The 28,000-nt window shown below is 34.1% G+C and overlaps 2 protein-coding genes and 2 long non-coding RNA genes across 7 annotated transcripts in view; 2 read left to right on the forward strand and 2 right to left on the reverse strand.

Moving 5' to 3' along the window:
• The first annotated feature begins 10,645 nt into the window (after positions 1 to 10,645).
• LOC138123369 (UPF0488 protein CG14286) lies at positions 10,646 to 12,541 on the forward strand. Its single transcript, XM_069038052.1, has 3 exons — positions 10,646 to 11,010; positions 11,067 to 11,201; positions 11,254 to 12,541. Exons 1-3 carry the CDS (start codon positions 10,821 to 10,823, stop codon positions 11,496 to 11,498), a joined length of 570 nt encoding a protein of 189 aa, XP_068894153.1. The 5' UTR covers positions 10,646 to 10,820; the 3' UTR covers positions 11,499 to 12,541.
• The window catches only part of LOC138122949 (pleckstrin homology-like domain family B member 1), a 66,717-nt gene continuing 50,256 nt past the window's right edge, over positions 11,540 to 28,000 (reverse strand). For all 4 annotated transcript variants that reach the window (XM_069037400.1, XM_069037409.1, XM_069037393.1 and 1 more), the window contains 3 exons: positions 15,217 to 15,406; positions 13,221 to 13,408; positions 11,540 to 13,161 (listed from right to left, as the gene is read on the reverse strand). In XM_069037400.1, the coding sequence (XP_068893501.1) occupies positions 12,973 to 13,161; positions 13,221 to 13,408; positions 15,217 to 15,406 (567 nt within the window). In that variant the 3' untranslated portion in view covers positions 11,540 to 12,972. The remainder of the gene's footprint in view (positions 13,162 to 13,220; positions 13,409 to 15,216; positions 15,407 to 28,000) is intronic.
• Positions 15,596 to 16,937, forward strand: LOC138123428 (uncharacterized). The gene is made up of 2 exons (XR_011156782.1): positions 15,596 to 16,570; positions 16,754 to 16,937. It is a non-coding gene; the product is annotated as an uncharacterized lncRNA (long non-coding RNA).
• Positions 16,929 to 26,100, reverse strand: LOC138123433 (uncharacterized). Its single transcript, XR_011156783.1, has 2 exons — positions 21,597 to 26,100; positions 16,929 to 21,546 (listed from the first exon to the last, which is right to left on the reverse strand). It is a non-coding gene; the product is annotated as an uncharacterized lncRNA (long non-coding RNA).

A 28,000-nucleotide genomic window follows, 5' to 3' on the forward strand; every position in this document is an offset into this window, starting at 1 on the left:
CGAGTCCGAAGGACGAGTTTTTTTATCTGGTGGTTTGTGGAGTCAATTTACCAAAAAGAAACCAAATTAGAGTTTAAAAAATGAAATTTTATCCTGGACGAAAAAAACCTCGAGCGTAATTCGATGAGATAATTTAATGAATAATGATAGGTAGGTAATTATGAAAAATTGAATTCGCCATTTTGTACGTCAATTTATTACAAGCTGTGTCAATGTTTAAGAATGTTGGTTCGTTATCATAACAACAAACAATAATCAGGTTCGAAAAAGTTTGCCATGGAAGTTTAAGCACATTTTATCCAGATGCAAAGTTAGGGCTAACTTTATCCGATGTCAAAGTGACAAATGCATCGCGGCTTATGGGATTTTTTATACATGAATTAAATTATCAATATTAATAAGGGAAATCAGAAGTAGGGGAAACTAAAAACGTCTGTCTGATTTGGTGATCACGTCTGTTCAAAAGTGGGGTTATATCCAGGTACAGATTATTTAACGTAAAAACTTCGAAATCACCTCATGCAATTCTCGATATTAATGAAGAACGAAGGAAATAGTCATTTGGTAGTAAGACAAACGCGAAAAATGCCTGGGGATTACCTACTAAAGGTATTCAGAACTTTCAATTAGCATTGATTAATACAAATATTTTCAGATAAAAACTAATCAGACAGAAAGTTAAAAAAAAAAGATTTACAGGGGATGAAAAGGCAGAAGGTATCAAACTACAACACTTACTAGCCAAAATGTACAACAAAAAAGCACAAATAGAGTTAACTTTATTGGTGATGTTCGTCTTTGTGAGTTGTTTTCCCGTTGGCTTCAATAAATGTCTGGAAACAAATCAATATTAACCGTTTGGTCCCAACTTTGAGAAGACGACGTGGCATTTTCTTTTTGAATTCTAAAATTTTGTACCAAAACTCAATTTTATTGATATGCGCACAGTGTACGTCGAAAAACGTTTGCGCAAGTCGTTCTCCGTTCTGTCTTCTGTGAGCGTGACGTTTCTGTCAAAATGGCGCCTCCGAGAGTTGTCAACTGCGACTGGATTTAGTGTTATCTAAAATTCCCTATCAATAACCTAGCAACTGAAAAGTTACTAGGTACTATATAAAAGTTTACTAAGAGTAGGGCAAACAGCGTGATCCAATTTGATTGGTGGATCACTTTTTTCACAGCCTATTTATTTATTTTATTAAAATATACGTCATTGTGACATTCATTGCCGTTCGTCAAATAACAACAATGATGAAGGAGCACCATTGACAGGTTTTTTTAAATTATATTAGAATGAATCAAGATAAAAAAAATTATAATGATAAGGAAACAGAAAGAAACTTGATATTACCGTCCGATTGGAATAAACATCAAAATGAACTTTCTTTAAGAGAAAAAAATGCTTTGTATAATTGTGCTGGATATGTGATAAAAACAATGAGGAAACAAAAAATTTGTCAGGATTGTATGTTGGCTTTAGGATCAAAAACTAAACGAATTACTATTAGACCTTATTCTAAATTTGTAAAGTTAACTCAAGTTGCAAAAAACCACTTGTCATTTGCAACAGCATTTTTTTCATATTTTTGAACCAAATAAAGGCACAAAGGGACCATAAAAGCATAGTTTGGATTGGATATTTTTCATATAAGTACAATTTTAAAGTAATTTCAAATGACGAATGCCATAAAAGTGCTGTTGCAAATGCAAAGTGGTTTTTTGCAACTTGAGTCAACTATAGCTCTAATGGAATACAAAGCAGGTTTTATGTGACGGACAAGACATTTCAGACTGCAGTTTTAGTAACTAGAAAAAGCATTTTCCAATTTAAAAAAATATTTAAAGAAAAATAGCTACAGCGGAAATATATTGAAAATTCTAAAGGATGGAGTTTTTGCCGATCCTGATTTTCAGGCAATCAAATTTCGACGTTGTTGTAACATAAAATCAAAGTTTGCACTAAAATTGATGGTTTATTGTTTAAAAATTTATACTGCGAAATTAAAAAGGAAAATCAGAATCCGCCAAAAAATTAAATGGTCCAGCAAGAGTCATGCCATGAGGGATATTTAAATGAATGTTTTTTTTTTGTTCAATAAAATATTGTTTGGTTTGGTTTTCCAGTATTTTTCATTTCTTTATTTATTCTGATCCGTTAAAAGAAACTCTTGTGACGCTACTGACCTAATGACATACATTTGACATAAATTTGGATCAAAAATTGTTGTCAAATATACGCGTTTGTCCTACTCTTAGTAAACTTTTATATAGGTAGGTACACCAGATTATACTTGAGATGCCCAGATAGAATGAGAAATCCAGCTTGCAAGAAATACCGAAAATCTTCCCACGGTTTCGTTTGCAGAGGGTCTCTCCCCACTACTTCCCACAATTTCACTGCGCATCCATTTCCCAAATATCAAGCTACGGTTTCCGTTTTGTGATCTGCCCTGGCAACCAGTAGGTACTTGGATTGTAAATCCCGCTTCTAAAATATGCCATTCCAAGGAAAATATCTTACCTATTGTAAAAACCATTTTAAATAAAGTTGACTGAAGTTGCAAACAACCATTTTGCCTTTGCAACAGCACTTTTATGGCATTAATCATTTGAAATTACTTTAAAACTGTAGGTACTTATATGGAAAATATTCAATCCAAACTATGATTTTCTGGTCCCTTTGTGCCTTTATTTGGTTCAAAAACATTGAAAAAATGCTGTTGCAAATGACAAGTGGATTTTTGCAACTTGAGTCAACTATTCGCAGGTTGCGAAGTACTTGGTGGGGGAAACTAATTCGATCGCAGCGCATGAGGTGTCGAAAAAGCGCATCTATACTTGGGCCAACCAACAGATATAGTAATAAAAAAAGGGGGATGTGGCCTAGTTGCGTAGAACGATATACGCCGAAGCCTGTTTCACAATGAAGCAGGCTCTTTGCCATTTGTCATTCTTATAAGTCTTGAAAAAAAACTATTTTGTAATACAAATCGAAAAATGCCAAGAAAAACAAACAAAAATAAACAGTGGTCAAACTCCCGAAGCGAGGTTAAAACGAATGAGATGCCGGATGCCGTCAAGTAATTTTTGTGGATTGTACATCAGGCTTTCGAAAATCTGCCCACGTTTTGAATAAGCCAATTGGAAGCTGCTATTTAAAATACGCGGGCACTAGGGGGCGGTTTTATTACTATATCTGTTGGTTGGCCCAAGTATAGGGCGGACCTTCGATCATATATACTACGTGGATGCGTAATGCAACGAGTTGGTGAGACACATTTGATGTTCCAAAAATTTGAAAAGAGATAAATAGACACAAACGCATAAGTCTAAGAGAAATAGCTACACTACTTGCACAAGTTCGGTCTGCGCATGATCAATGGTCAACGCTTTGACAATTGACATCTGTAAATCTGTGAATCTGTGATTGTGATTGACATTATCAGTTCTTGTTTTTCTCTTGTTTTTCTTTTGTTTTTCTCTCGTTTTTTCTCTAGTTTTTGTGAAAACTGAAAAATGAAGTTTTGTTACGTGTGTAAAAATAAAGATAATCACTGAATACATGCGCCTGCGTAGAATGCAACATTCCGGTACACATTGTGTCGCTTTTTTTGGAACACGAGGTAGACAAGGTAATAAAGCATCCATGTAGTATATACTGTATATATGATCGAAGGGGCGGACGAACCACGGCTTCCTAGATTAATAAGAGTCGAAGCCTCTAATACAGCTGGTCGAGTTCCTTGAACTGTCTGTTCCTTCAAAAGCAAAAGTATAGTAGCGCCCTCTACCAAAAAACGAAAATTATCTAAATTAAATTAATGAAAAATCGTATTAATGTTTTTTTTCTATCAATAATCTACTTTTTGAAGTAGTGTATGTAACATACAAATTACGATTCTTTTTAAAATGAGATTTGTACGCGGTTAAGCAGCCAAATACGGTTGGCTTCAAAAAAAAACGGGAACTGTCAGAAAAAGTTCTGTCATATTTTATTAAATTTTTATAGTTTGAAACGGCTTTTTAGAATTTAGGTCAAAAAACTGCGTTTATGTGTCAGAAATACTACTGTCAAACAGATACAAATTGACATAAATTGACAAATTAAATTTCCAATTCACATTAGGTCAAATTTCATTTCCCGTTTTTTTTTAAATCAACTGTACACATGGATTTATTAGTACTGGATACGGCAATACCCTATAAACGTATGTCGACTTTGAAAAAACATATCACAGACTTCGGTACCTTCCCCCATTTCATTCTAACCTGTATTAAAATATGTTTCTCTCTGTTATTACAATACGTATGTCGTTTTGATGTTTCGCAAATGTCAATTTTGAAGTTTGCAATTAATTCAAAAGTCTGAACCTGTGGTCTGAACTGTCATAAAACTTCCTGAATTCGTAAAATAGAATAATTGCAATAATGAAAACCTGCAAAATTTGTTCTACTCCTTATAGTTCTTCAAGACAAGACTTATCTTTTCACTGGTATGTACCTAAAATAGATGATTCTTTACAAATACTGAAGACCTGGTGAAAAAATGATTTCAGTTTTCCAAAAGAAACCTTCTTAAGAAACAAATGGATATAAGTGTGGAAGAGACAATCAAAGTTGCAAACAATGCGGTTATTTGTTCAAAACATTTTCGGAATTCTGAATAGGATGAATGTAAAAACCATGCAAAATTTTAAAAAGGGTTTGTATAAGTATCTTCACAATACCTGAATTTTCCTACCACACCTAATGCCCCCTTTAATCTCAATTTCGCAGAATAACATTGTAGTGGCAACAAAGGTAGAGCGTATAAAACTTAAATATTTAATTTCTCTTTCATAACTTACTTACCTATTTTTAAAAATTGTTAGAAAATAAAACTACGGCTATTCAATCAGTAGATTCGAGATATAATGCAGATGTAACAGTAGAGCATTTTAGTAGCCCTCGAAAAGCAAAACGACATGTAAATATGATCCAACATGTTGACGAGCAAAGGGAAATACACTACGAATGTAAGAAAACTGCGAAAGCTCTAAACAAAAACAAGATAAGAAGTAAACTTAACAAAGTTGTATTATTTAATAATGAATAAATATAAGAATCTATTACGACTGATATTTATTTTGGTGTTTTTTTGTAAGTTTCATCGATACTTGTGAGTTTGAATTTACGCACAAATTAAAGTTAAGTGATTCACAAAAATATAGGTAGTTGTTGAAGGCAGACAACTCTCTTCACCTTTGTAGTCCAAACCTGGATTTCCTTTTGTGAAATCTTTACCAACAGCATTGTCAGTGTTTCACATTAGAGTGAAAAATACCTGGCTTTAGACGAATTAGTCATTCTTAATATGTTCAAGTTCTAAAACAATAATACTTGATAGAGTTGACGGTTCAAATACTCTCGAACTATGCAAACTTCAGAGAAACAGATTAGAAAAAAGATGACACGAATGACAGGAGAGTAATAAATAATTGATAGATTGAGAATTTAAACCAATCAGAGTCGGGGGACTCGCTAAAGGATAGTGCTAATACCCAGATAATGCGTTGAGAGCGACAGAAATAGATGGTACGTCTTGTGCAACTATGATGGCTGTACGCCGTATCCAGTACTAATAAATCCATGACTGTACACAAATGTATAGTGGCGCCCTCTTAGGAACAGTAAAAACACAGAATAACTAACAATTGTTACTTATTCTGTGGAAAAGGTAGGTCACGACCTGCTGTATAATAACCGGCCTGTTCATTTCATCAAAAAAGCATTGCGAAAATGTTTCCGAGAAAGAGCAAAATTTTCGCCGATGAGGGCGTCACAGTACGGGCGCTTCTAAAGAATAAAAATGTGGAAAAATAGGTTTAGATATGATTTTAGAGTTAAGATTGAGTACAGTAAGTTCATATTTTCTTTCTAAAACAATACTGAATACATGTGTATTTTTGATTGTAAATCCGAATGTCATTTGAAGAAGAAAAACTCTCGGTGACAAAAACTTAAGATGAATAATGTTAGCTTTTAATCTTAAAAGCTTAAATAATAATGCGTCCGCACTGATCGAGGCGCGTGGTCAATCTGCTTCTGCTGGGGTGCGGTCCGCACTTGAGAATGTGCAAGACCTGCACTACTATGCAGAATCACCACTTGGACACGTAATGCGGTACGTCTTGGCGCTAACACGGCCAGCCTGACATTGGGACGCTCTCGGCCCAAAAATAGTAACCAGTTTATATTTCGGAGTCAATTTGAAGATGTACCTATTGACGTTTGTAATTGAATAAATACTAAATTCAGGAACTTTATTAGAATAAACTGAAACTGTATACGTGTCGCAAGTCAGGGCTCGGTTTCATCCTGACTTCCATGAGATGGTCCTGGTACTGATGTATCGGGGTCTTTCGGCATCTGACAAACACAACATGCGTCAAAATATCCATGATTATGTACACGTTCGAGGTGCGGAACTTCCCAGGCGGCAAAGAGACCCAAACATCAACTACCACAGCCAAACTCATGCCAAAGTTGATATCCGCCAGAAGGCACAGTGGCCCAAGCATCAACAGTCAAAGTTGATATCCGCCAGAAAGCACACTGACCCAAGCATCAACAGCACAGCTAAATTCCTGCCAAAGTTGATATCCGCCAGACAGCACAGTGGCCCAAGCATCAACAGTCAAAGTTGATATCCGCCAGAAAGCACACTCACCCAGGCATCAACGGCACAGCTGAATTCCTGCCAAAGTTGATATCCGCCAGACAGCACAGTGGCCCAAGCATCAACAGTCAAAGTTGATATCCGCCAGAAAGCACACTCACCCAGGCATCAACGGCACAGCTAAATTCCTGCCAAAGTTGATATCCGCCAGACAGCACAGTGGCCCAAGCATCAACAGTCAAAGTTGATATCCGCCAGAAAGCACACTCACCCAGGCATCAACGGCACAGCTAAATTCCTGCCAAAGTTGATATCCGCCAGACAGCACAGTGGCCCAAGCATCAACAGTCAAAGTTGATATCCGCCAGAAAGCACACTCACCCAGGCATCAACGGCACGCTAGCAACCGCTAACACGGCTAATCATGACATTACGAAAAGAACAGTCGGGGGAAATATGGTTCATTTTAGAAATATATGCAGTGACGTCACGCCGGAATCAAGAACACGACATGCCGTTCGTCCGTTTTTGACACTTGACACCAAGGCATAATGAGTTGTTTATGTTACCGCTATTGTCAAGAAATTATAGTATTTTTTTGTGTTGGGCATAATCGATATATTCTGATGATCGAATGAATCGAAAGAATCGCTTTGAATAATCCAAATGATCAAGTATCATTCGATCTTTCAAGTATAAATGATCGCATGCGTAGTTGTGCACTTATTTTGAATTTCGTTTCGATTCCAATAACAATCGAATAATTTCTATTTTATCATTATCAGTACAACGTACCTTATACCTAGATACGATCAGTACGAAATAAATTATGGTCGGAACCACTGACAAATGGATTTCAATTATTAAAAACAAAAACCATTCTTTCTTGAAATTGAAAAAGACGCAAAATCTGAATTTGTTTTGAATTAATGCCATCGGACTTCCCAACAAATGTGGGTTTTCCCAACCCTTCAATTCAGATGACAGTGGTGACACTACTTTATTTGGATTCATGGAAAAAAAATTTGTTTGGAGAATACGTTCAGCTAAATTTCCTCTCGTTGCTGCACGATAGCACATTACGCAAGTTAGTTAACATCATCTGTGTAATAGTTTGGCTTACTGCAACACTTTTGCAGTGATTTCCGAAGCTTTGGTTAAATCGAATTACATTTTCCTTGTTTCATGACAATTTTTGACGTTTGGTTGACATCATGACATCTTACGCCTGCGCCGAGACCGACGCACGTCAATAGTTCCATGTTCCTCAAATCGTATAGTTCAGAGTGAGACGCACAGAATGACATCTCAATAGCGAACGCGGCAGAGGCAACGAACTACGAATCTGCCCCACATGTGTTGAAGGGAGACAGCCACACACACCAAGTGCGTGTTATAAACTGATATAACTGCATATATTCTAAAAACCACCGCCGTTTTGATGATTGACATATTTGTGTACAAAATTCACAGGTTTGTAAGGCGATATCCCCGTGATCGGTGGTCTGGCACTCTCGCCAGGCGTCAAGGAGCCGATATTGCACAAATTACGGGCACCGGATGACATCATCCCGTATTCGATTCCCCTATACGAAGGATTGCTGAATTTGCTAGAGGAGTGAAACAACATGCCAACAAGGCATTCAATAATTATTAAGCCTCACAGTGTAAAGTTGCGAATAGAGTCAATTCTTTACACTTATACCGAGCCAATTATTTCACCTTCCCCTGACAACTTTTAGGTTAACGAAACATTAGTTGAAGACGAGCTAAGCACGGGAGCATTGTCATGTGTAGGTGCAGACAGATTTTTGGGGACCCAATCGGCCACATCCAAAGCATTTTAATGAATCTGCTTTTTGAAAAGTAGCAACAACGTTACTAGCTCAGCCATCTCGGCGATTAAAAGTAAATTTTGACTGGGAGCGCGACAAATGCGCTAATCGGGCACGGACGTGCCTGCAAAGCATCGTCTTTAATACCGCAACAGATTAAACTCACAAGGGTGTCCTTGAATAAATGGAACACGCAAAACATTCAATTTTTGTAATTTCATGCGGCCACAAAACCCATACGTTGGGCATTTCTCAGAATTATAGGAGATTGCATCATGCAGTAACTTGCCAAAATTAGCACTGCCTGCAAAATTTTCGCAGAGGTCTCTTTTTGCGCTGGCCCACGAGCGACGATCTAAAGGGCTGCAACAGGAGAACCACTCACCTGTCTCGGCCTCACAACCGGAAACTTTAACCAAAAAAAATTGCCGTCACTCAAACCTCATCCAGAAGACACATTTGTGGGTCCAGAATCCACGTGGTCCAACAAACCACGAAGTAAAATGGTCAAGGAGGATCGGGCGGTTTTATCTTCCGTGGTGTTCCCCGTTCCAGTGGCAACCGCAAAGGTAGGATCAACACTGTTCGAGTTGTTTTCATTCTCCATTTGCACGGGCACGGCACAGAGACTTTTTTTGTTTTAACACCAGGGAAAGAATAAAATAAAGAAAAAAATTTAAATTGGGCACCATATGTCACAATCCCACTTCTGATGTTAGCTTTTAATCTTAAAAGCTTAAATAATAATGCGTCCGCACTGATCGAGGCGCGTGGTCAATCTGCTTCTGCTGGGGTGCGGTCCGCACTTGAGAATGTGCAAGACCTGCACTACTATGCAGAATCACCACTTGGACACGTAATGCGGTACGTCTTGGCGCTAACAAATAATATCCCCAAAAAGCGCCCGTACACTAGCGTTCTGCGGGAATCACTCAAATTACACTTTTGAACTATCGGCCTGTTCGTTACCTTAAAAAAGCATTGCGAAAATGTTTCCGAGAAAGAGCCGATTTTCGGCGATGAGGGCGCCACAGTACGGGCGCTTCTAAAGAATTAAAATGCGGAAAAATATGTTTAGACATGATTCTGGAGTTAAGATTGAGTACAGTAAGTTCATATTTTCTTTCTAAACCAATACTGAATACAATCGTATTTTTGTATTTTTGATTTTAAATTCGAATATCATTTGAACGAGAAAATATCTCGGTGACAAAAACTTAAGATGAATAATATAGCGCTTTGCGGGGATCACTCAAATTACACTTTTGAACAGGCCGCTTACATCACAGACCATCAACAGAATTAATTAATTGTTTAATTGTCTGTGGGTTACATAGTTACATACAGCAGGTCGTGATCATTTTATTCCACACTGTATAAATCGAGATATAAATACCACAGTATAGAGCTAAAGAATCAGTAGTTTCACTCGCGGGTTCAAATGGTCGCAGATCTCGAATCAGCTGACGAACTCGCAGGTGACTGCGCAATGGGAAGACCGCTGCTATTTGCGATTTTATTTATTTTCTCCGTTACTATTAAGCGCATTCTGATATGCGGCATATCGTTGTATTCAGAAAAATAATCTCTTTCAAAATAGGAATAAAAAAATATACCAAGCTATTTGAATTAATAATGTTAACTATCATCTGACCTTGAATGACTTTTTGGAAAAAAATGGTCTATATTATGCTTATAAAGTTTTTAAAGTGATTTATTCCAGTTTTTGTTTTATTTAAATTGAGCCATAAATAACGGAGATATGGCTTACGGCGTTTTTTAAGACGCACCTGTATATAAAAATTGTTTAAATTATGTATTCCCTTATTCCCACTGATTCCCTTCGAAAAATATTAAATAATATTTGCATCCTCTAATGTCATTTTCATTTCCGGCCTGGTTTTAACTTTCACATCTACCCGTATGGTTTGGAATTAACTACGCCACTGGCAACTCGTGGGTGAGTTGCGCAGTGCAATTTGTGACAAAAAGATAAAAGTGCCGCCGCCGAGTGAAACTACTGATTCTTTAGCTCTATACTGTGTAAATACTCTAATCGCTTGGTGCGCTATTGAGCTTTTTTCCCTAACCCTAAAGTCCCTAGATATATATATCTAGGGACTTTAGTTTTCCCAAAGTTACTAGATATTTAGTAACTTTGCTTTTCCAAATTGACAAATGACAGAATGATAAGTTCCTAACCTAATTAGTAAATTTTTTAAACTTGTGTGTTTGCTTCGAATATTCGATAAGGAGTTAAAACAGCGTGTTTTCCCACGGGAAGTGGATATTGTGCATTAATTCAGTTAATATATAAAGCGTTAAACATGCCACCAAAAACAAAATTATATAAATCTAAAGGCAAAAGCGACTTAAGTTGCAGTGCAAGCACAAACTCATTACATTCTAATTCAATTAATAATCCAGAAGTACAGGAACAGTTTGAAACAGAACTTTGTTGGTGCATACAACAATTACAAAGAGCTTTGAATTCATCAAAATTGAATCAGAAACAAGGTAGTATGTATTTGATCTTACATAAGTAAACATGTTATGACAATGTATTATTTTAGTTCAGGAAAATACAAGAATTTTAAATATGTTAATGAATAATTCAACTCCATTTATAAAAAAGCGACAGTTAATGAGGTTAACTTTTGGTGATTATAGGACTAAAATGATGGAAGAAATCAAGAAAATGCCAAAAGGTATATATCTATTATTTTTCTAATCTATATGCTGTTTATATTTTTATTTTAGGTTTGAATATTAAAATTAAACCTGTATCACCAAACAAACATTCAAAATTTATGAAAAAATCACTGTTTTCAACCAGTTCAGATAGCAACTTTAAATTCAACTTTAATGTTGAGAATACTAATGATAAATTATTGGATGACATTTCTAAAATTGAAATTAACTCAAATAGGGATGCTTCCCAACAATTCCATTTTATAAATTCTGATAACACATTTAAATTTAATTTTAATGTAGATGATAAATAATGTTATTTCAGTTTTCATTGAAAAAAAAAAAAAATGGTTAGTACATGTATACAGTTGCGAAATTGTAAACTCTTAAGACAACCTTTATGTTAATCACCTAATTTTTTACTCAGTTTATGTTTTGGACTTATTTACATTCATAAAATGTAATTTGTGCCGTAATAAGGGTTAAGGAACAGATCAAAGTGATGATTTAATTACACTCAAAGGTGGTTTACAAAGATTTTGTTGAAGTAACAGAAAAATGCTTCTCGCAATTCCGTTTCTGCAACTGTACGCATTTTAAATTGTTTAGTTTTAAAGTAATCATAACTAAAAAGATACAATATCATTAATTTTTGCAGTTATTTTAGTGATTTTTTTGTGCAGGTATAGTATAAAAGTTCAATAATTATCGTGTAAGGTTAAATGTATAACCATGCAAAATGTTAATGAGCATGTTATACCATAATGTACAGTCGATGGACAAATAAAACTGGGACAAAAATGACAATCACATAAGTCAAAATTTACAAATTTGCATGGTTTAATTACGGCTTTCTCACAAATAGGTTAACTTTGGTATGACATATTATATAGACACTGACAAATATATTGACAATTCAATGGTCTGATTTACATAGATTAAATTTTAAGTGTCCCAGTTTTATTTGTCCACCGACCGTACTTACATTGATCATGTTATACCATAATGTACTTACATATTTTTATTAGTCAGTTTTTGGATTTTAGTTGTACAAGATAAGTATGTAATTATAAAAAAATATAAGCAAACTCAAACATCCCCCATTGCAAGTGCTACATAAACTGAAAATTTTGATTTAAATATATAGTTAAGTTAGGTTGCAGGTTTTGTTTTTATATGTGTAAGTTTAATTATGGAGAAATCAAAAGTTTAATACCTGTATAATGATTCAAGTGTTGAAACGTTTGGGACGATTTTTAAATTTTTGTTGACTTGATGTACTTATGAGGGCAATTATGTATTTATTTTCGGAGCTGTAAGAATGTACAAACTGAAATAAAAAAAATGTATATACATACTTTTATTATTTTTATTTGCTAAACATCACATACTCTTTTAAAACATACCTACAGAAATATATATAAATTTGTGCAAAAATTTATAAACGTATAAAACAGTCTCATTACAAAGGCACACTATTTCAATTTTTATACTTACATCAAATATTCGAAAATATAATTGACAAAATAAAAATTAACAAATTCGTAAAATGCGTTATAACTTTGTGGATACAATAACTCTTTAAAAAAATATATTTTATCTATAAAACTGTTACCTAAGTTTGCAAGTAAACCTACATTTCTCTTAATTTTTTGTATCATTCGTATGTTATTTATTTATTAAAAATGGTGAACACTTGCAGTCTACTTAAATTAATACTGTAGCCTGCGATTATTTTTCAATTAATATGAGTAAAACAATGATTTTTGTTAAATTTGCTCTCGCGCTTCAAGTTCCATGTTCAAATGCTTGGTAACCTTCAGCACCTGTAAAAATAACATCCACCCAAATTCTCATGGCTTCAGGAGAAGGCGCCATTAAATAGTAAGTCTTTTCATGTGTTTTTACAATGAAAGTCAGTTGTGGATTTGGTGACTTCACGCTGTTGAGATGATCTAAATAAACTTCTTCTATTGCCTGCATAAATAAAAAATATGAAAAACCATATAAATTTGGTTAAGCTCAATAAAGCTTACTTGGAAATAAGCGCCACCACGGGCTTTCTTTTCACTTTTATCGTTAAAATAGGTCAATGTGTGTTTATTTCTGTCAAAGACAAACCATCGTTTGGACCACCCGTTTAGTTTTGACCCCTTTTTGTGCAAAAATCCTCGGCAAGTGCTGGAGTTAATAATGACGTGTGGACATAATACAACTTGATGACCTATAATCGTAATAATCTACACAGTAAATTTAATGATTCACTGAAATTTAACACAAAGCGGTAAAGGTAAATGAACATTTTCATTTAAATTTTCCGACTTTACAGATTAAAATTGCTAATTCGCTAACTTATGTGTAGGTGATTTTCCACAAAAAGTTGCCCAAAGACTGTCCTGTGCAAAATGGCGCTGTTAAAAAATTCCGTGTTATGCCGTGTATCAGATAGCCGAAGTTCAAATCTTTCTTTTGGTAAAAGTTCCATAATATTCCCTGTAACCGTTTGACTGTAAAAAACAAACTATTTTCAAAAAATCATTGTGCTTTCTGGGCACACATGCAACTGAAAGTTTTGCATCTTACAGCTAAAAAGGGTGGACAGTGGTTGGTCGGTATATTGAAAAACTTTCGTCACTGTTATATTTTCTACAATAATGAGAATTTGCTAATACATTTTGAATGCCAGCTTTTAGCACGTATGTAACGATAAATTCTAAATCTGATTACCGTCAATTGATTTTTAAGGTTTATTCAGGAAATGTATTTTGCGGAACTGTTAAACCCTACATACACGTAATTTTGTTTTAAGTAATGATGCTTTTATTAGACCGTGATACGATAAAAAAAGAATGTTTATTGAAACATTAATTTTGTTCAAGTTTCATGTGTGTCCACTGTTTATATTCGTCCAAAAGGCCTTATGATTTTTTGCAATGCACTTAACAGTTGCACGTCAAACTGTTACAAAACCTCCAAGCCTTCGAGCTGGAAACCTCGATCACCCTCCTACACCGCGCTATTCCGCGTGTTCGGCTGTTGCAGATCTACCGAGAATTCTTACAGTACAGAAATAACCTTCTTTAATATTAATAAAATGAAACGTTGCTTAAAGGTACGTCTGTTTTACAAATTTGTAATATGGAAACTCAATGAAAGTCTTTATATGCATTTTCTATTATTGCACTATTTCTGATAAAAAATATACGCTGTGTGGGTGTGTCGCACTTAGGATGAAGACATCCTGATATTTTTGTTAGGTATTTGTAGTAGAAATTTGTTTTTTTTTTAATTCTCTAATTCGCTAGTACATACTTATTATTATGTTGTCTGGTGATCTTTTCTGTTCTCATGTTATTTGAAAAATTTGGAATCTATCGCTGTAAATTCTATACTTAACTCAACTGTAAGTTGTAAACCCACTCAACTGTGATCTCGCGAATAGGGCGAATTCTCAATGTTTTGCTTCGCGTTAATATCTACTGTAATAATATAAGAATTAGATCTTGGGCAACAGTCGAGCGGTGGAAATGGTGCGATGAGATTGCGCGATCTTCCAGCTCGAAGGGTTTGGAGATTTCATTAAAATTATGCACAGAAGTACGGTCGCAAACAGAAAGCATCGGTCTTCAGTGTTTAAATTTTTTTAATTTGAGACTTAGTTTCTGAGTAATGGAGTGAGAAACGTAAAAATAAGGCAAAATTAATCCATTTTTCGGGAGTGTCGAACAGAAATATACAATGCTATTTCGAAAATAGTCTATTTTTTAAAACAAGATTTGGACTTCGACTATTTGATACATTGCATAAATCGAAAAATTTCAATAATACCCTTTTGCACAAGACGACAATCTTTAGACAACAACTTTTTTGGATGTTTATCTATACATAAGTTATTGATTTATCAAGGCCATTATTAAAGCCTCTTTCTGAAACGTGAGCTCCCTATTTTTTTTTAGTACAGAGACATTTTGTAATAAATTTCTCCATCGTAATTTTTATGGATGCTAATGAAATATAATTTAACTATATTACCTGCTGATTCAATATGTTGCCGTAAGTCCAGGTCGGAATCTTTAATTGGCAAATATCTGGTAAGGGGCCTCTGCTTGTCACCATGTGCCTTTACTCTTTTTCTTCCAGTTGTATTTCCAAAATCCATGCTTACTTCACTAATTTCCGACATCGGGCGTGGAGAATCAGTTTCATCAGATACTGATCGCATCTGAAATATGTGTACCACTTCGTTAGTTACAATTTATGAGTTTGTCTGCTATTGGAAATTAATCTATAATCTGATTCTACAACTGAAAGTTTTTGTATATCGAGAACTTTAATTTTTATTTGATCACTACTTTCTTCTCCTTTATTTCAACTAAAAATGTATGATTTGTTTCTTAAGGAGAAATTAAGGAGAACTGGCAGCAAAAGTTCGTCTCAACGTTGTTTCTTAAAGCTTTCAGCATGTCTATCGATCTAGCTGTAATGGACATATCTAATTAATCGTGGAATAATGAGGGCGTCAACTTGCAATTATACCAATGTTTTAAACAACATTTTACATAGGTACAACTATTAGCAGTGCTCGTTTTAAAAGGGTAATTTTTCAACTTCAGAGTGGTAGGGGGCTAAATTATCCATTATGATTATGGAACGCACTTTTAATTGTGGCAAAAGTTGCGTTTCTATCCATTTTTTGAAATTTGCAGCATTCATTGAGTCATGGTAGTCGCTACTTTTATTTGTTGAGGAAAACACCAGATCAGCTCCTGTTATGAAACCATTCCTTGATCCCGCATGCAAAACAATACCCCTTCCCTTCAGACTTCAGAACCAATGCGCTTGGCATATTTGCCGCTGCCGTTATCCCAGCAATGTTTAAAATTTCCTTTCGCGAATATCCATGTTTCGTGAAGATACACAAACCGTTTGTATGTGTAATCGTCTTCAAAAAATGTACATATTCTCGCAAAAATCGTTGTCTTCATGAACAACTTTTCGTATTTCGAATTTTTGTTTTTCGTCAAATTGTAATTTAGACCGGCTGCGTTTTGTCGAAACGTTTGGATCAGCATTTTCATTTGTAGAGTCTAGAATAAAAAAGATCGCAAACGTTGATGAGTATTAATAACTGCAAACTGCAAAAACCCTCGGAAAAATATATAATTTCAATGAGCTATACATCGTGCTTCACGTAAGAGTATGAGCCTGACGAAGTCTAAACGCAACATAATACTATTCGCGATTTCGACTACTGCGAGGGCGCTGCTGTTCTGACAATCAGCTGATCGAAAATCCTCCTTTTGAGATTTTCCATTTGTTTACGTGTTAATTTTTGTGTCCAAAACTCTTTTATTTGTTAATTGTGTGCAGTGTGTTTTTCAGTAAGGTAAGTGTATTCCTTAAAGTAACATTTTTAAATGTAAGCATCAAAGATTATGATGTAATTTCGTAAAACAGGCGTAAAATAAATAGAGGCGTAAAGATAGGTTATGGTGCATTAAATATTTTGTTTTCAAAACATTGAAAGTCTTTTAAAAAGTGGAAAACATACTATATGCTGATATTTCAGTTACAGGAAGGCTTTTCTTCGGTTAGCTACAATTTTTAAATACTTGGAGGCTTCTGCTGACAGTCGATGTGTGGTACAGTGTGATGGGATGCAGTACAGGTAATTTTAGACTTTTTTCGTTAAATTTCAATTAAATTTTACTTACAGCAACAAGTTTTCAATAAAAATACATCAATAAACTAAATGTCTTTTTATTTAATACAATTACCTTCTCACTTATTATGTCAAGTGCACTACAGTCTACTTTGCCTGTAATTTTTGATGCATATAATTAATTAATTATAAAATCTTCACGTAAAAAATGTTTTCCGCATACTCGCATATGCCGTCTTGAAGGTTTTCTCAATAACAAAACCTTGTCCCAAGCATTTCTTCTGTCTATACTTTCCTTGCCGCCAAAAAGGTTTATGATTTGCACTTTACAACTATTTTAGCGTGGAAAGTAATGAAAGCTGGTCTCTCTGTCTTTCGCTCTGCGTGTGTGACAACCATGGACACAACACTTGGTTTTATCTACTTTCTTTTTGCCCATTGTAACATCACTTTTTGTCACTAACCCCCGTACCTGAGACCCCTACACCGTTCATCATGTTATTTTTGCCATTAGCTACGTATTAAGCGATAATTTTCGGTGATTCGACTTTCCACCGCCAGAGGTCATGTTGCTTATCCGAAATGGCGAATAATCAATTCACTTTTGTAATGACGCACTAGAGTTACTACTAAATTTAGTAACTTTTGTCTTGTGAACACATCTTTTTACCGCGAATTTGGGCTTTTAAAAAGTTAGGTTATGGGTCACGTCATTTGTTCTGTTAAAACTGGTCTAATTCAAAGTACATTATAGTGAAACTAAATGTGTTTCATTATTTTCAAGAAAAAAGCAAAGTTGCACTACACAAATACGAACAGGCAGTTGAACGTAACAATGAAATAATTTTGCATTTTGCTACTCATCCTCGTCATCGTCGCTGTTTTCCAAGTCCGAATCCGAATCTTCAACTAAATTAACAATATTTGTGGATATGTCATGGATGCTAGTTTCCCATAAGCCTGGTTCTTGTCCTTCATTCTATACATACTTCTGGGACTGAAGCCTGTGCAGCACTTAGGAAGAGTTTTATTTTAGACTAGCTGACCCGGTGAACCTCGTATCACCCACAATCGCTGTTCGTTAGTCTCGTTAAAACTCAAAAACGGCTTCACCGATTTGAATTTTTTTTTTGTAACATTTTGATTAGCCATAATCAATCCTAATCAACCTTCCAACTTCAATTAATTGAGATCAATAGTACTGGCTATATCTTATACGGTTGTTTACAATTCCAATGAATTTGATGTCTTTTATGTACATGAAATATAAATACAATTGGTACCACTGTGATCTAAACGCATTTCTGATTTCCGGTTGTCAGCTTTGACAGAGGTGACAGGCGAATTTGGCGTTTACGTGGTATCATTCTTTCCAAATTAGAAGAAGAGTGGTCGATGCGAAGGGTAATCCAATGTTATAACATCGCGAAGAGCTGACCCGACAGACGTTGTCTTGTCCAAATTTCAATACCTAAATTTGTTTGTGATCGTGTTGTCAATTTGTGAAAACCTATTGGAAATGTGTAAACAAAGTAAAAATGAGGAATTTTACATGTGAGATGAATTCTATCGGCAGTATTTTACGCTGCTGAAATGTTGGAAATGTGTGATGTACCTGGAATGTGATCGAGTTGGAACCATGCGGTTTTGTTCCAGAATTTAAGTCACAATTTAATTAAGTCAGAATTTCATGTCCAAACTAATTATTTATTTTCTTCCATTACATTTGAAATCACAATGAATCTCAAGCAGTTTTCTTAGGTGATTCAAAATGATTATGAATAAGTATTGCAACTATGTACGAAAATTTATGTGGCAACTGTGTGAATGGGATAGAGTTGACATTACACATTGATTTGACAATTTTCAAAATTGCGCGACTATGAACTGTCAAAAAAATGTCAACTCTATCCCACCCACACAGTTGCCACATAAATTTTTGTACATAGTTGCCAGATTTATCCACAATTATTTTGAATCACCCAATATTTAATATTTATTTCGATTTCGATTGCAAGATCGATGTTCAAGCAAACAATCCGATTGGTTTGATTCCCAATTTCACAATCAGCTGTCACATGACATTTGTGCATGTAGGCAAATAAATTGGAATAGAAATAAAACAACTACTACATTTGTCGGACAGATCGCGTAACAACACAAAAGTAAAAGCAAATGTAATTTTATTTTAATTTACTGGATTGCGTTTTTCCAGATTTTCCTTCAAATCTTCCAGGTTTTTTTTCAATTGAAAACAAAAAAAAAAGCATCAAGCAAATACTTATTCCTATTGTCAGTTATGATCGAGAGTGCATACAAAAATTATAATTTTTTAAATTTGTCCGAATTTTCCGACTTTCTTTGTAATTGTCCCGAATTTTTTTTTTCGAAAACTTATCCAAAACCCTAACAAACACAACCAAAAAAGAATTACGCATAGCCATCGTTCGAATTCTGAGTTATGGTCTTAAGTTCATACAAAAAAGCACTTTCAGTTTTCCCCGAATTATTTTAATTTAGTTTTTCAGATTTTTCTCCAAATCTTCCAGATTTTTTTTTTCTATTAAAAACTTTCAATTGAGTTATTTCCATCCCGGGGCATATCGAACAAAAAAGAAAGAATTAATCAAATATGTCGTTCCTATCGTCAGTTATGATCGAGAATGCATACAAAAATTATAATTTTTGCAGTTTGCCCGAATTTTTCGACTTTCCTTTGTAATTGTCCCGATTTTTTTTTCCTGAAAAGTTTTTCACGACTATAACGAACAAAAAAAAAAATGTATATCCATCACAAAAAAGCACTTTCAGTTTTTCCCGAATTTTCCAATTTTCCGGGCAACTTTTCCAGTTTTTCTTTACATAAAAACCTCATACGGATTATTACGAACATTTAAAAAAAAAAAAATTGCCAAATCGTTCCAGCCGTTCCCACAGAAAAAATCACTTTCAGTTTTTCCCGAATTTTCCAATTTTCCGGGCAACTTTTCCGATTTTTTTTTCTTTTTAAACCACCCCTGAAGTAAAGCGAACAAAATAAAAAAATAATTATTCAAATCGGTCGAGCCGTTTTTGAGTTTTAGCGAGACTAAAGGGCCCTATACACCTAGCGTTTTGTTTGCAGGATTTGCTTGCGCATGCAAGTATGTGATACAAGTTTATCAGAAACACACACTTTCTGGCATGTTTGTCAAACTTGTTTTCGTAAATTCGTATGAGATACAAGTCTTGTCCACACACGAATGAAAATTTGTATGACAGCACACGGTTTGCTCAAACAAAATTTGGTAAAATCACAGTGAGTGACCAATTTTTGTCAGCCGTGATGGATGTTCATACAAGTATAAGTCTATCAAACGTGTTTGATATTTTTGCGGTGTGGCTTAACTTTGGGTGTGTGGTCGAGATTTTAATAATAAAAAATCTAGTTGTCTTTCCATACAAAATAATGTATACAAGAACATATATTAGCCACACACTTGACAGCATGCATGAATAGAATGTTAGTAGTACACATGTGTTTTATCAAATCCTGTAGTATGTAATCATCATATGTATTGGAAACATGAATGCGCATACAAGTACTGCAAACAAAACGCTAGGTGTATAGGGCCCTTAACGAACGGCGATTCATTTTTATATACAGGTGTCCCAGAACTCGCGGACCAAACTTACAGTGCGTTTTCCTTGGTGATAACTGAAAGCAATAGCGTCTAAAAAAAAGGACAGGGTATAATCGATTCTTTGTAATGAATAATTAAAGTTGACCAATCAGAAGGACACTGTTAATTTGAATTTCACATAAATTTAACCAATAGTTTGAATTGCCTAGCAACATAATTCTAGTAAGAATGGTATGGAATTTCAAGTAAATGTTTGGGCAACTGTGAAGATTTTGACGTCAAGTTATAATTTGATTCGAAATTGTCAAACTTCATATTGAAATCATGAATACAGCTGCAGAGTATGCCGAAATGCTCATACTTTATGGAGAGTGCGGGCGCAATGCACGTGAGGATGCAATACGTTTTCCACGACGTTTGCCACATCCAAATTAAGTATAACGTATTTCTACGGTTGGTGGATCCTGCTCGAGGCACTGGGTCCTTGGTGCCTACTTGACAAGAAGTTGGTGGTCCCCCGCGAGAAGTTAGAACGCCAGATGCTGTTCTTCAGTCCTTTGATGACGACGGTAGAAGTAGTACATTTGAAGAACTATATTTACCGCGAACCTATCAATATTTTAGAAGAACTAAATGACGAAATTCACGAATATGCTTAGACTGGCAAGGGAAAATTTAATAAAACGAGCTCGCCTATTCCTTCAGATGAAAGGTGGTCCTTTTGAACACTTGTTATAAATTATTCTTTTTATTTTGCATGTTTTTTATTTCATTTGTTGCATTCTACATCGTTTAAGTTATAAAATTTGATCTTAAATTTTTACTAATAATGATGCTAAAATAAATAGGTTAGTTCAATCCAGTTGTGTCTTCTTTCTTTCAGAACTGCCACTATGCTTGATCTACTGTTCAAAACCTACGTGTAACTCCAGCTTTTTTGGAATGTCAAGAATGTTCCTAAAAGTCTTTCTTTTCATTTCGACGATGACGAGTCCCGCTCGTGTAACTGCGCTAATACGTTGCAGATGCACAGGAATCAGGATAAATTTCTTGTGACTCCGATTCACTTCACAGGCCCTGCATATTTCACTTTTTACTAAGATTTTTAAGGTAGTAATATTACTCACTTGACGCTACGTCGCCATTTTACCTTCCATCAACAAAATTAAATTCATCATATCCCTCCCGTCAATTTCCCATACCCCTCAAGGTTACAATTGCTCTGGAAATTTTCACTCATAACAAACCATATTTCATTCATTCCCGGAAGCAAGCCGGAAGAAGAAACTTCTTGTGTTCCCTGATTTAGATTCTATACATTTGTTAACCTGCCTTTGGCGAAATTATCCCATTTTTTGTTATTTCAAAAGTAGCTGTCACTTTTGACGTCTGCTCCGACAAGTCGACCAGATAAATATTGAAAATAATTTTATGATTTATCGAATTATACGTTGCTTGGCAATTGAGGGAAGGTGCTCAATTTTCTCATAAAGGGAAAATTAGATCGAGCTCTATTGGTCAATTTGATTAATTCATAACTAAAAAGCTGTTGCACCCTGAGTATTTTTCTAAACGTTTTTTACCTTCATTACCATCAAGGAATATACAGTTTAAATTTGATCCGCGAGTTCTGGGATTAGGATTTAGGTACCGAAAAAACATTCGCCACTGCTTCTACAATTTTGTACTTTACGTATTTACGTTTCCATTGTCTCCATGAGTAATTTCTTTCTTAATTTTGTTGAAAGCCTCTAAAATGTGCTGCTTCGTCTGTTTGCTTATTGATGCTTTACTCCGTTTTGGAAATTCATTCATTTTGGCAGTGACAATAATATGACATTTTAAATCATTGCCAACTGTCGAATTTTCATATATTTTGTAAAAAAAATTAACAAAAAAAAGTTCCAGATAGTTCGTCATTACAAAAATGAATGCATTATTCTAAATGATTGTAGTCGAAGTAGGCGTGAAAACTGAATGTAAAATTTATGGTTGCCGCTCCACAAAAAAAAATCATCAAAATGATGTGTTAAATTGGATGCAAAACAACTCAATATTTTTAAAAGTGATTGTAGAACAACTCAATATTTCTGGATTCAATCGTTAATTTAACAAAAATAAATAAAATCCTCATCACCGCACCTTTCACCTAAAAAATGACAGTGACAGCGACACAACTGACAGTTCACATGAAAGCGGCAAAAACGTATTAACATGGGCATGGCCTACTTCGACTACAATCATTTACAATAACCCTGTATAATCTGTTTCAAAATCAAAAATCCACCAACACTGCATTCTACCTCGAAAATACAACCGACAACGTCGCCAACTTTTGTTTTTAGTGTGTCTGCAAGTGTCAGAAAAAAGTGGGGTTAGAAAGAAAACTGTTGGAGAGTCGTTTTGGTCGTAGTTCATCGTGTTTTTTATTCTCATTTTATTATTTCACTCAAAAGGGATGTTATGGTAGCTACCACCTTTTTGTACATAATAATTATTTTGTGTTACGTAAATAAACTCAACAGTTCAATGTCAAATTATGGCGGGAGGGAGGGCCAACCCAAAAAAATGAAACTTATTCTAGGGATTTCTTTTTTCTGCCAACATAATTCAACAGGTGGTGGATTTTTGATTTTGAAACAGATTATAGTTTATTTAACGAGTTTGTGTGTAAACTGGGTCTTTTTTGGCATGAGTGGGCCAGTTTAAAACGCGAGTGCCAAAAAAGGTCCAATTTACACACGAACGAGTTGAATACAACGTTTTTTTGTTCGACGAGCCCCTTAAAGGCCCCAAATCGCTTAAAATTTTTAAAATTAGGTATCAAAATCCGTTCACACAGGAGAAAATTCTCAAATTCTGACAGTGTCGAACAAAAAATACATTTCACAATGGGAACTAATATGTACCGGGTGATTTTAAATGAATGTGACTTTTTTTCATAGGTTGGTAATATTATTGTTGGTTATTCTGCTTTTTAATGTGATAGTTGACATAAACATAGGCGTCCTCGACTATTTGACACAATTTATTAATACATTAAATGTCAAAATGACGTACGTACGCCAATGTGTTGATGAAGGTATCAAGTTTGCCAAAATAATTTATGAAAAATGTTCCCAACTTAAGAAAAAAAGTCACAATCATTTAAAATCACCCGGTAGATTCATTAAAAAATTTATAAATTGTGGTCTTGGACACCCCAAACTAACACAATCGCTGGAGAGCTTTCCCATAAATGTGTGAAAAGGGGGAAATTATCGCACTGAATCGTTTTTCGTTTATTTTCAACAATTGATGACACTTACTGTCAAATTGAAAAATACGTTGTCACTAAAGAAAAATTAAAACAAAATACGAACTATAATTATTCTCACTTGGATAATGTATCGAGTGACTATAAATGATTATTTTGTTACGTTGGTGACACATTTGAATCTTTAGTTGGCAACATCGTTGGCATGACACACGCAATTTTTAAAATTAAAACAAACGTCAAAAAAATCTAAATCGACAATGTACGGTCGGTGGACAAATAAAACTGGGACACTTAAAATTTAATCTGTGTAAATCAGACCATTGAATTGTCAATATATTTGTCAGTGTATATACAATATGTCATTCCAAAGTTAACCTATTTGTGATAAAGCCGTAATAAACGATGCAAATTTGTAAATTATGACTTATGTGATTGTCATTTTTGTCCCAGTTTTACTTGTCCATCGACTGTACTTCGTGACTTAACCTAACCTAAATAGAAATGATTGACAGATGATGCACGAGAAGACTTGCACTACTAACTGCATCAGTGTTGCCAATCCACTATTTTCCTTCAATCATTTATAGTCACTCGGTACTTAGATTATTCTCACTATAATAATGATACAATTGGACAGATTTGAACATGTGATCAAAAATGCTGATGAACTATTGGAAGTTATAAACATGAAAAAATAATTTACGTGATTTTCCATTACTTCAAACCAGAATCAATCGTCTTTTTTAATTATACAATATTTTAATTTTGAAGTGATTTTCTCTTTCTCTTTCCAAATTTACTAGCCGTAATACGAAATGATGGTTTGCTATACTTTCAGGATTTTAATTTTGCTCTTGAATTTTTTTTTTTTGACACGTTACTTACCTTTCTGTTTTCACGTAATTTATTTAATTTCTTACCATCTGTATTCCATTGTATACTTTCCTATTATATTATCATTATTTAATTCCTGAGATATTGTAGAAATAAATTGACCGTATGTGTTACGTTATAACTAATTGCTGCAGCATCTACTTTCATAAGAAATTCTTTTACCCCAAACAAATTTATTTCCAATTGAATTATAAAATTCCGCTGCATTAATATCAACATCATACAGCAAACTTGATGCTAAATGAACAACTCTATTTAAACTTTGCACAAATTTGAGACATTTGTATACATACATAAAGTATTGTTTACAAAATAATCATACACAATTCCGCTTAACTGGTCACTGCCTTTATTATAAAAATATTTAGCACACTTTGAATGATCTCCCAAGATATGGTTTGGTGCATTTAAAATATCGTTTCTCAAATTTTCAATTTTTTCATGAAGGGAAATGTCTTTCCATTTGCGGGGTTTGGTAGCGCTCACAATTGCTGTTCTATTTTTTTAAATATTTGTACGTAAGAAGTTTTTAATATTTATGTCTGCCTTTGAAGTTTTAGATATACATATCTCTTGAGTTTATTGAAAAAATTACGCAGAACATGGTTTCGACATTCAATTTTTTATAATTAAATAAAATTTAAGAACAGCACTATTTATAACTAGCTTCTTTACTGCTTGAACCAAGTTGTTTTTCTGATTACTCTGTAACTCTGTTTCAAATTAGATTCAATTTCATTAAAACAGGAATTATTAACCATCTACTTGACTTTTGCCAAGTTTAGTATTTACTGCGTTATGTTTTGAAACTATTTAGAATTTAAAAAAATACCAAAATCAAAGGAGTTTTGTGTGGATCATTTATTACTATAGAATTCCGAGGGAAATTTCGTAAATCGGCTCTGGATTTAGAAACAGGGCAGAGGGTAGCAGGTAGTCAGTCTCCTCTCACACTAGGAGGTAACAAATACATACTAATCCCTCATTATGTATTAGTATTGCATGGTATTATATTGCGTATCATTAAACGTTCAGCAGTTCATATGGTTGGTTGTATAGTTACGAAATACATATTTTAGTTGGCTGATGGGCACCCTTAAGGTAACTTAAGTAAAAAAAAATAATAATACGAATTTATTATGGTATGAGGAAACGTCTGTGGCTTATTTTATTTTTAGAAATTACAAAAATGTAAAGTTTCTTAAGGGCAGAAATAACTTTAGAGGCCGATATGACATGATTGTAACAAAAAAATAATTAAATATCCTCCTTTTTTGTTTCCACCCGATAATCTCAAAAACGAAAGCCTAAATTAAAAACTTGGTCTTAATAGAAGTTGGGCTAAGGTATGCAGATGTGTCTTTATTGAAAATGTAGTAAATGGTTTTTATCTAATAATGTAACAAAAGACATTCTAATGAATTTACATTAACAATAACAGTTTTAATTTGGTGTTAATGTTAAAACATTACATTTCAACTTACATAATTTGGTGGAGATTTTTTGTGACGTCTCCTTCTTGGATTACTGAATTCTAGTCGAACAAATGTTATCCACAACGACATGGTCAACAAAAAACAAAAGCTTTTTTACACTAAAATATTTTCTTTCAGTTTCAACTCTTAAACGTATTACAAATTCAGAAAATTAGGGAACTACGACGGAGTTACCGTGAGTACTAAATGAATCAGAAGATATGAATGAACGTGGTGAGCTTGAATTCTGAACTAAATTAAATGTGTTTTCAAAATAGCCCACGCATTTTACGTTAACGATTAAGTATTGGTAGTGTGACCACGAATACTAATTTTTGTTAGTATCGAAAGATCGTGGTTTATCAATAAAGCACGTTGTTATTATTATATAATTTCCTGTTTTGCAGGAAATGATCTGTCTATAAGATAAAATATATTGCAATAAAATATATTTGTTATATTTTGCTCACCGCGAGTTTTATTTTAATCTCATAAAATATACAGTTCCGTGCGTGTTGGTCTCCTAAAGTATACAATTTACATCATGGTATGGTGCGGTGAATGCAGGTAACTTATAGTTTTACTTGTAGCTAAACTTTCCTTCACTTGATTTTATGGTTGTTGCTATAATACAGTGATTGTGACCAGGTCAAGAGAAAATAAACTGGGTCACAGCTAAAGTAAAAAACAAAAATTCTTTATTTGTTTTTTAAGTTTGTTGTTCTTTTGTTGGATTACTTTACAATGTTAATCAATCCTCATGTGGGCCTTAATTACATTCCAGAAAGCATTAAATTTGTTTAACATAACAGAGAAAAGCCGCACATAATTGAACTTGCAATTGATATATGTAGTAACTAAAACAAAATATAAAAATTTTATAGCGATGTGCTGCCAATACAATTTATAGGAACCTATAAAACCACGATTCGGAAAATGTTTCTATAATTATTTTCTTTGCACAGACAATTAAACTATAGTAAGACGTCTCATTGCTACCCAATTTTTGGAACCAACTAAAATTAAATATTCTGAAAAATTCTCATTTTCTTCCTAATATGTCTTTGACGATATTTTGTTTTCAAATTCTCTTCTTACGTCCTACAGTTTTTGATGATCAAACTGATTGCTGGATCGAACAATTTTTCGTTCTAAGGCGATACGTAATTTTTTTCCAATATAATTTACTTCTCCAAATTTATTCAAATAATATATAAACTCGGTACAGGTTGCAGACACACTTGTCATTTGCAACAGCACCTTTATGGCATTAGTCATTTGAAATTACTTTAAAACTGTACTTATTTGGAAAATATTCAACCCAAACTATGATTTTCTGGTCCCTTTGTGCCTTTATTTGGTTCAGAAATATGAAAAAAACGCTGTTGCAAATGACAAGAGTGTCTTTGCAACCTGTCCCGAGTTTAGATCACTCAAGTTGCAAAAAACCACTCTGCCTTTGCAACAGCACTTTTATGGCATTAGTCATTTGAAATTACTGAAAAACTGTAAAACTATGATTTTCTGGTCCCTTTGTGCCTTTATTTGGTTCCAAAATATTGAAAAAATGCTACTGCAAATGACAAGTGGTTTTTTGCAACTCGAGTCAACTATAGATCGTAAATTTTGGCAACACAAACACACAACTCTTCTGTTATATATTTTAGTTTCAATTTTGACTTGTCATGCTCCTTAGAAAGCGTAAAAATATGTTGAATATGTTGAATATTCACCACAATCATTTTTAAATTTAGAAATTAAGAAACCTCCTACATATGACACTGCCTACAAGTCAAATTTATCGTTAAAAGTTATATTGTTTTCCACCACAGAAACATTGCAAGATAATAATTCGTTTTCATTTTCTTGGACTTTAGATTTCACTTTTAATTTACCGACAGAT

The sequence above is a fragment of the Tenebrio molitor genome, chromosome 1, assembly GCF_963966145.1.
Source record: "Tenebrio molitor chromosome 1, icTenMoli1.1, whole genome shotgun sequence".
Taxonomy (NCBI): Eukaryota; Metazoa; Arthropoda; class Insecta; order Coleoptera; family Tenebrionidae; genus Tenebrio; species Tenebrio molitor.

Coding starts and splice junctions, on each gene's coding strand:
- LOC138123369 (XM_069038052.1), top strand. CDS start 10,821: ATGCCACCAAAAACAAAATTATATAAATCTAAAGGCAAAAGCGACTTA. Junction 11,011..11,066: donor AAAATTGAATCAGAAACAAG/GTAGTATGTATT, acceptor GTATTATTTTAG/TTCAGGAAAATACAAGAATT. Junction 11,202..11,253: donor AATCAAGAAAATGCCAAAAG/GTATATATCTAT, acceptor TTTTTATTTTAG/GTTTGAATATTAAAATTAAA.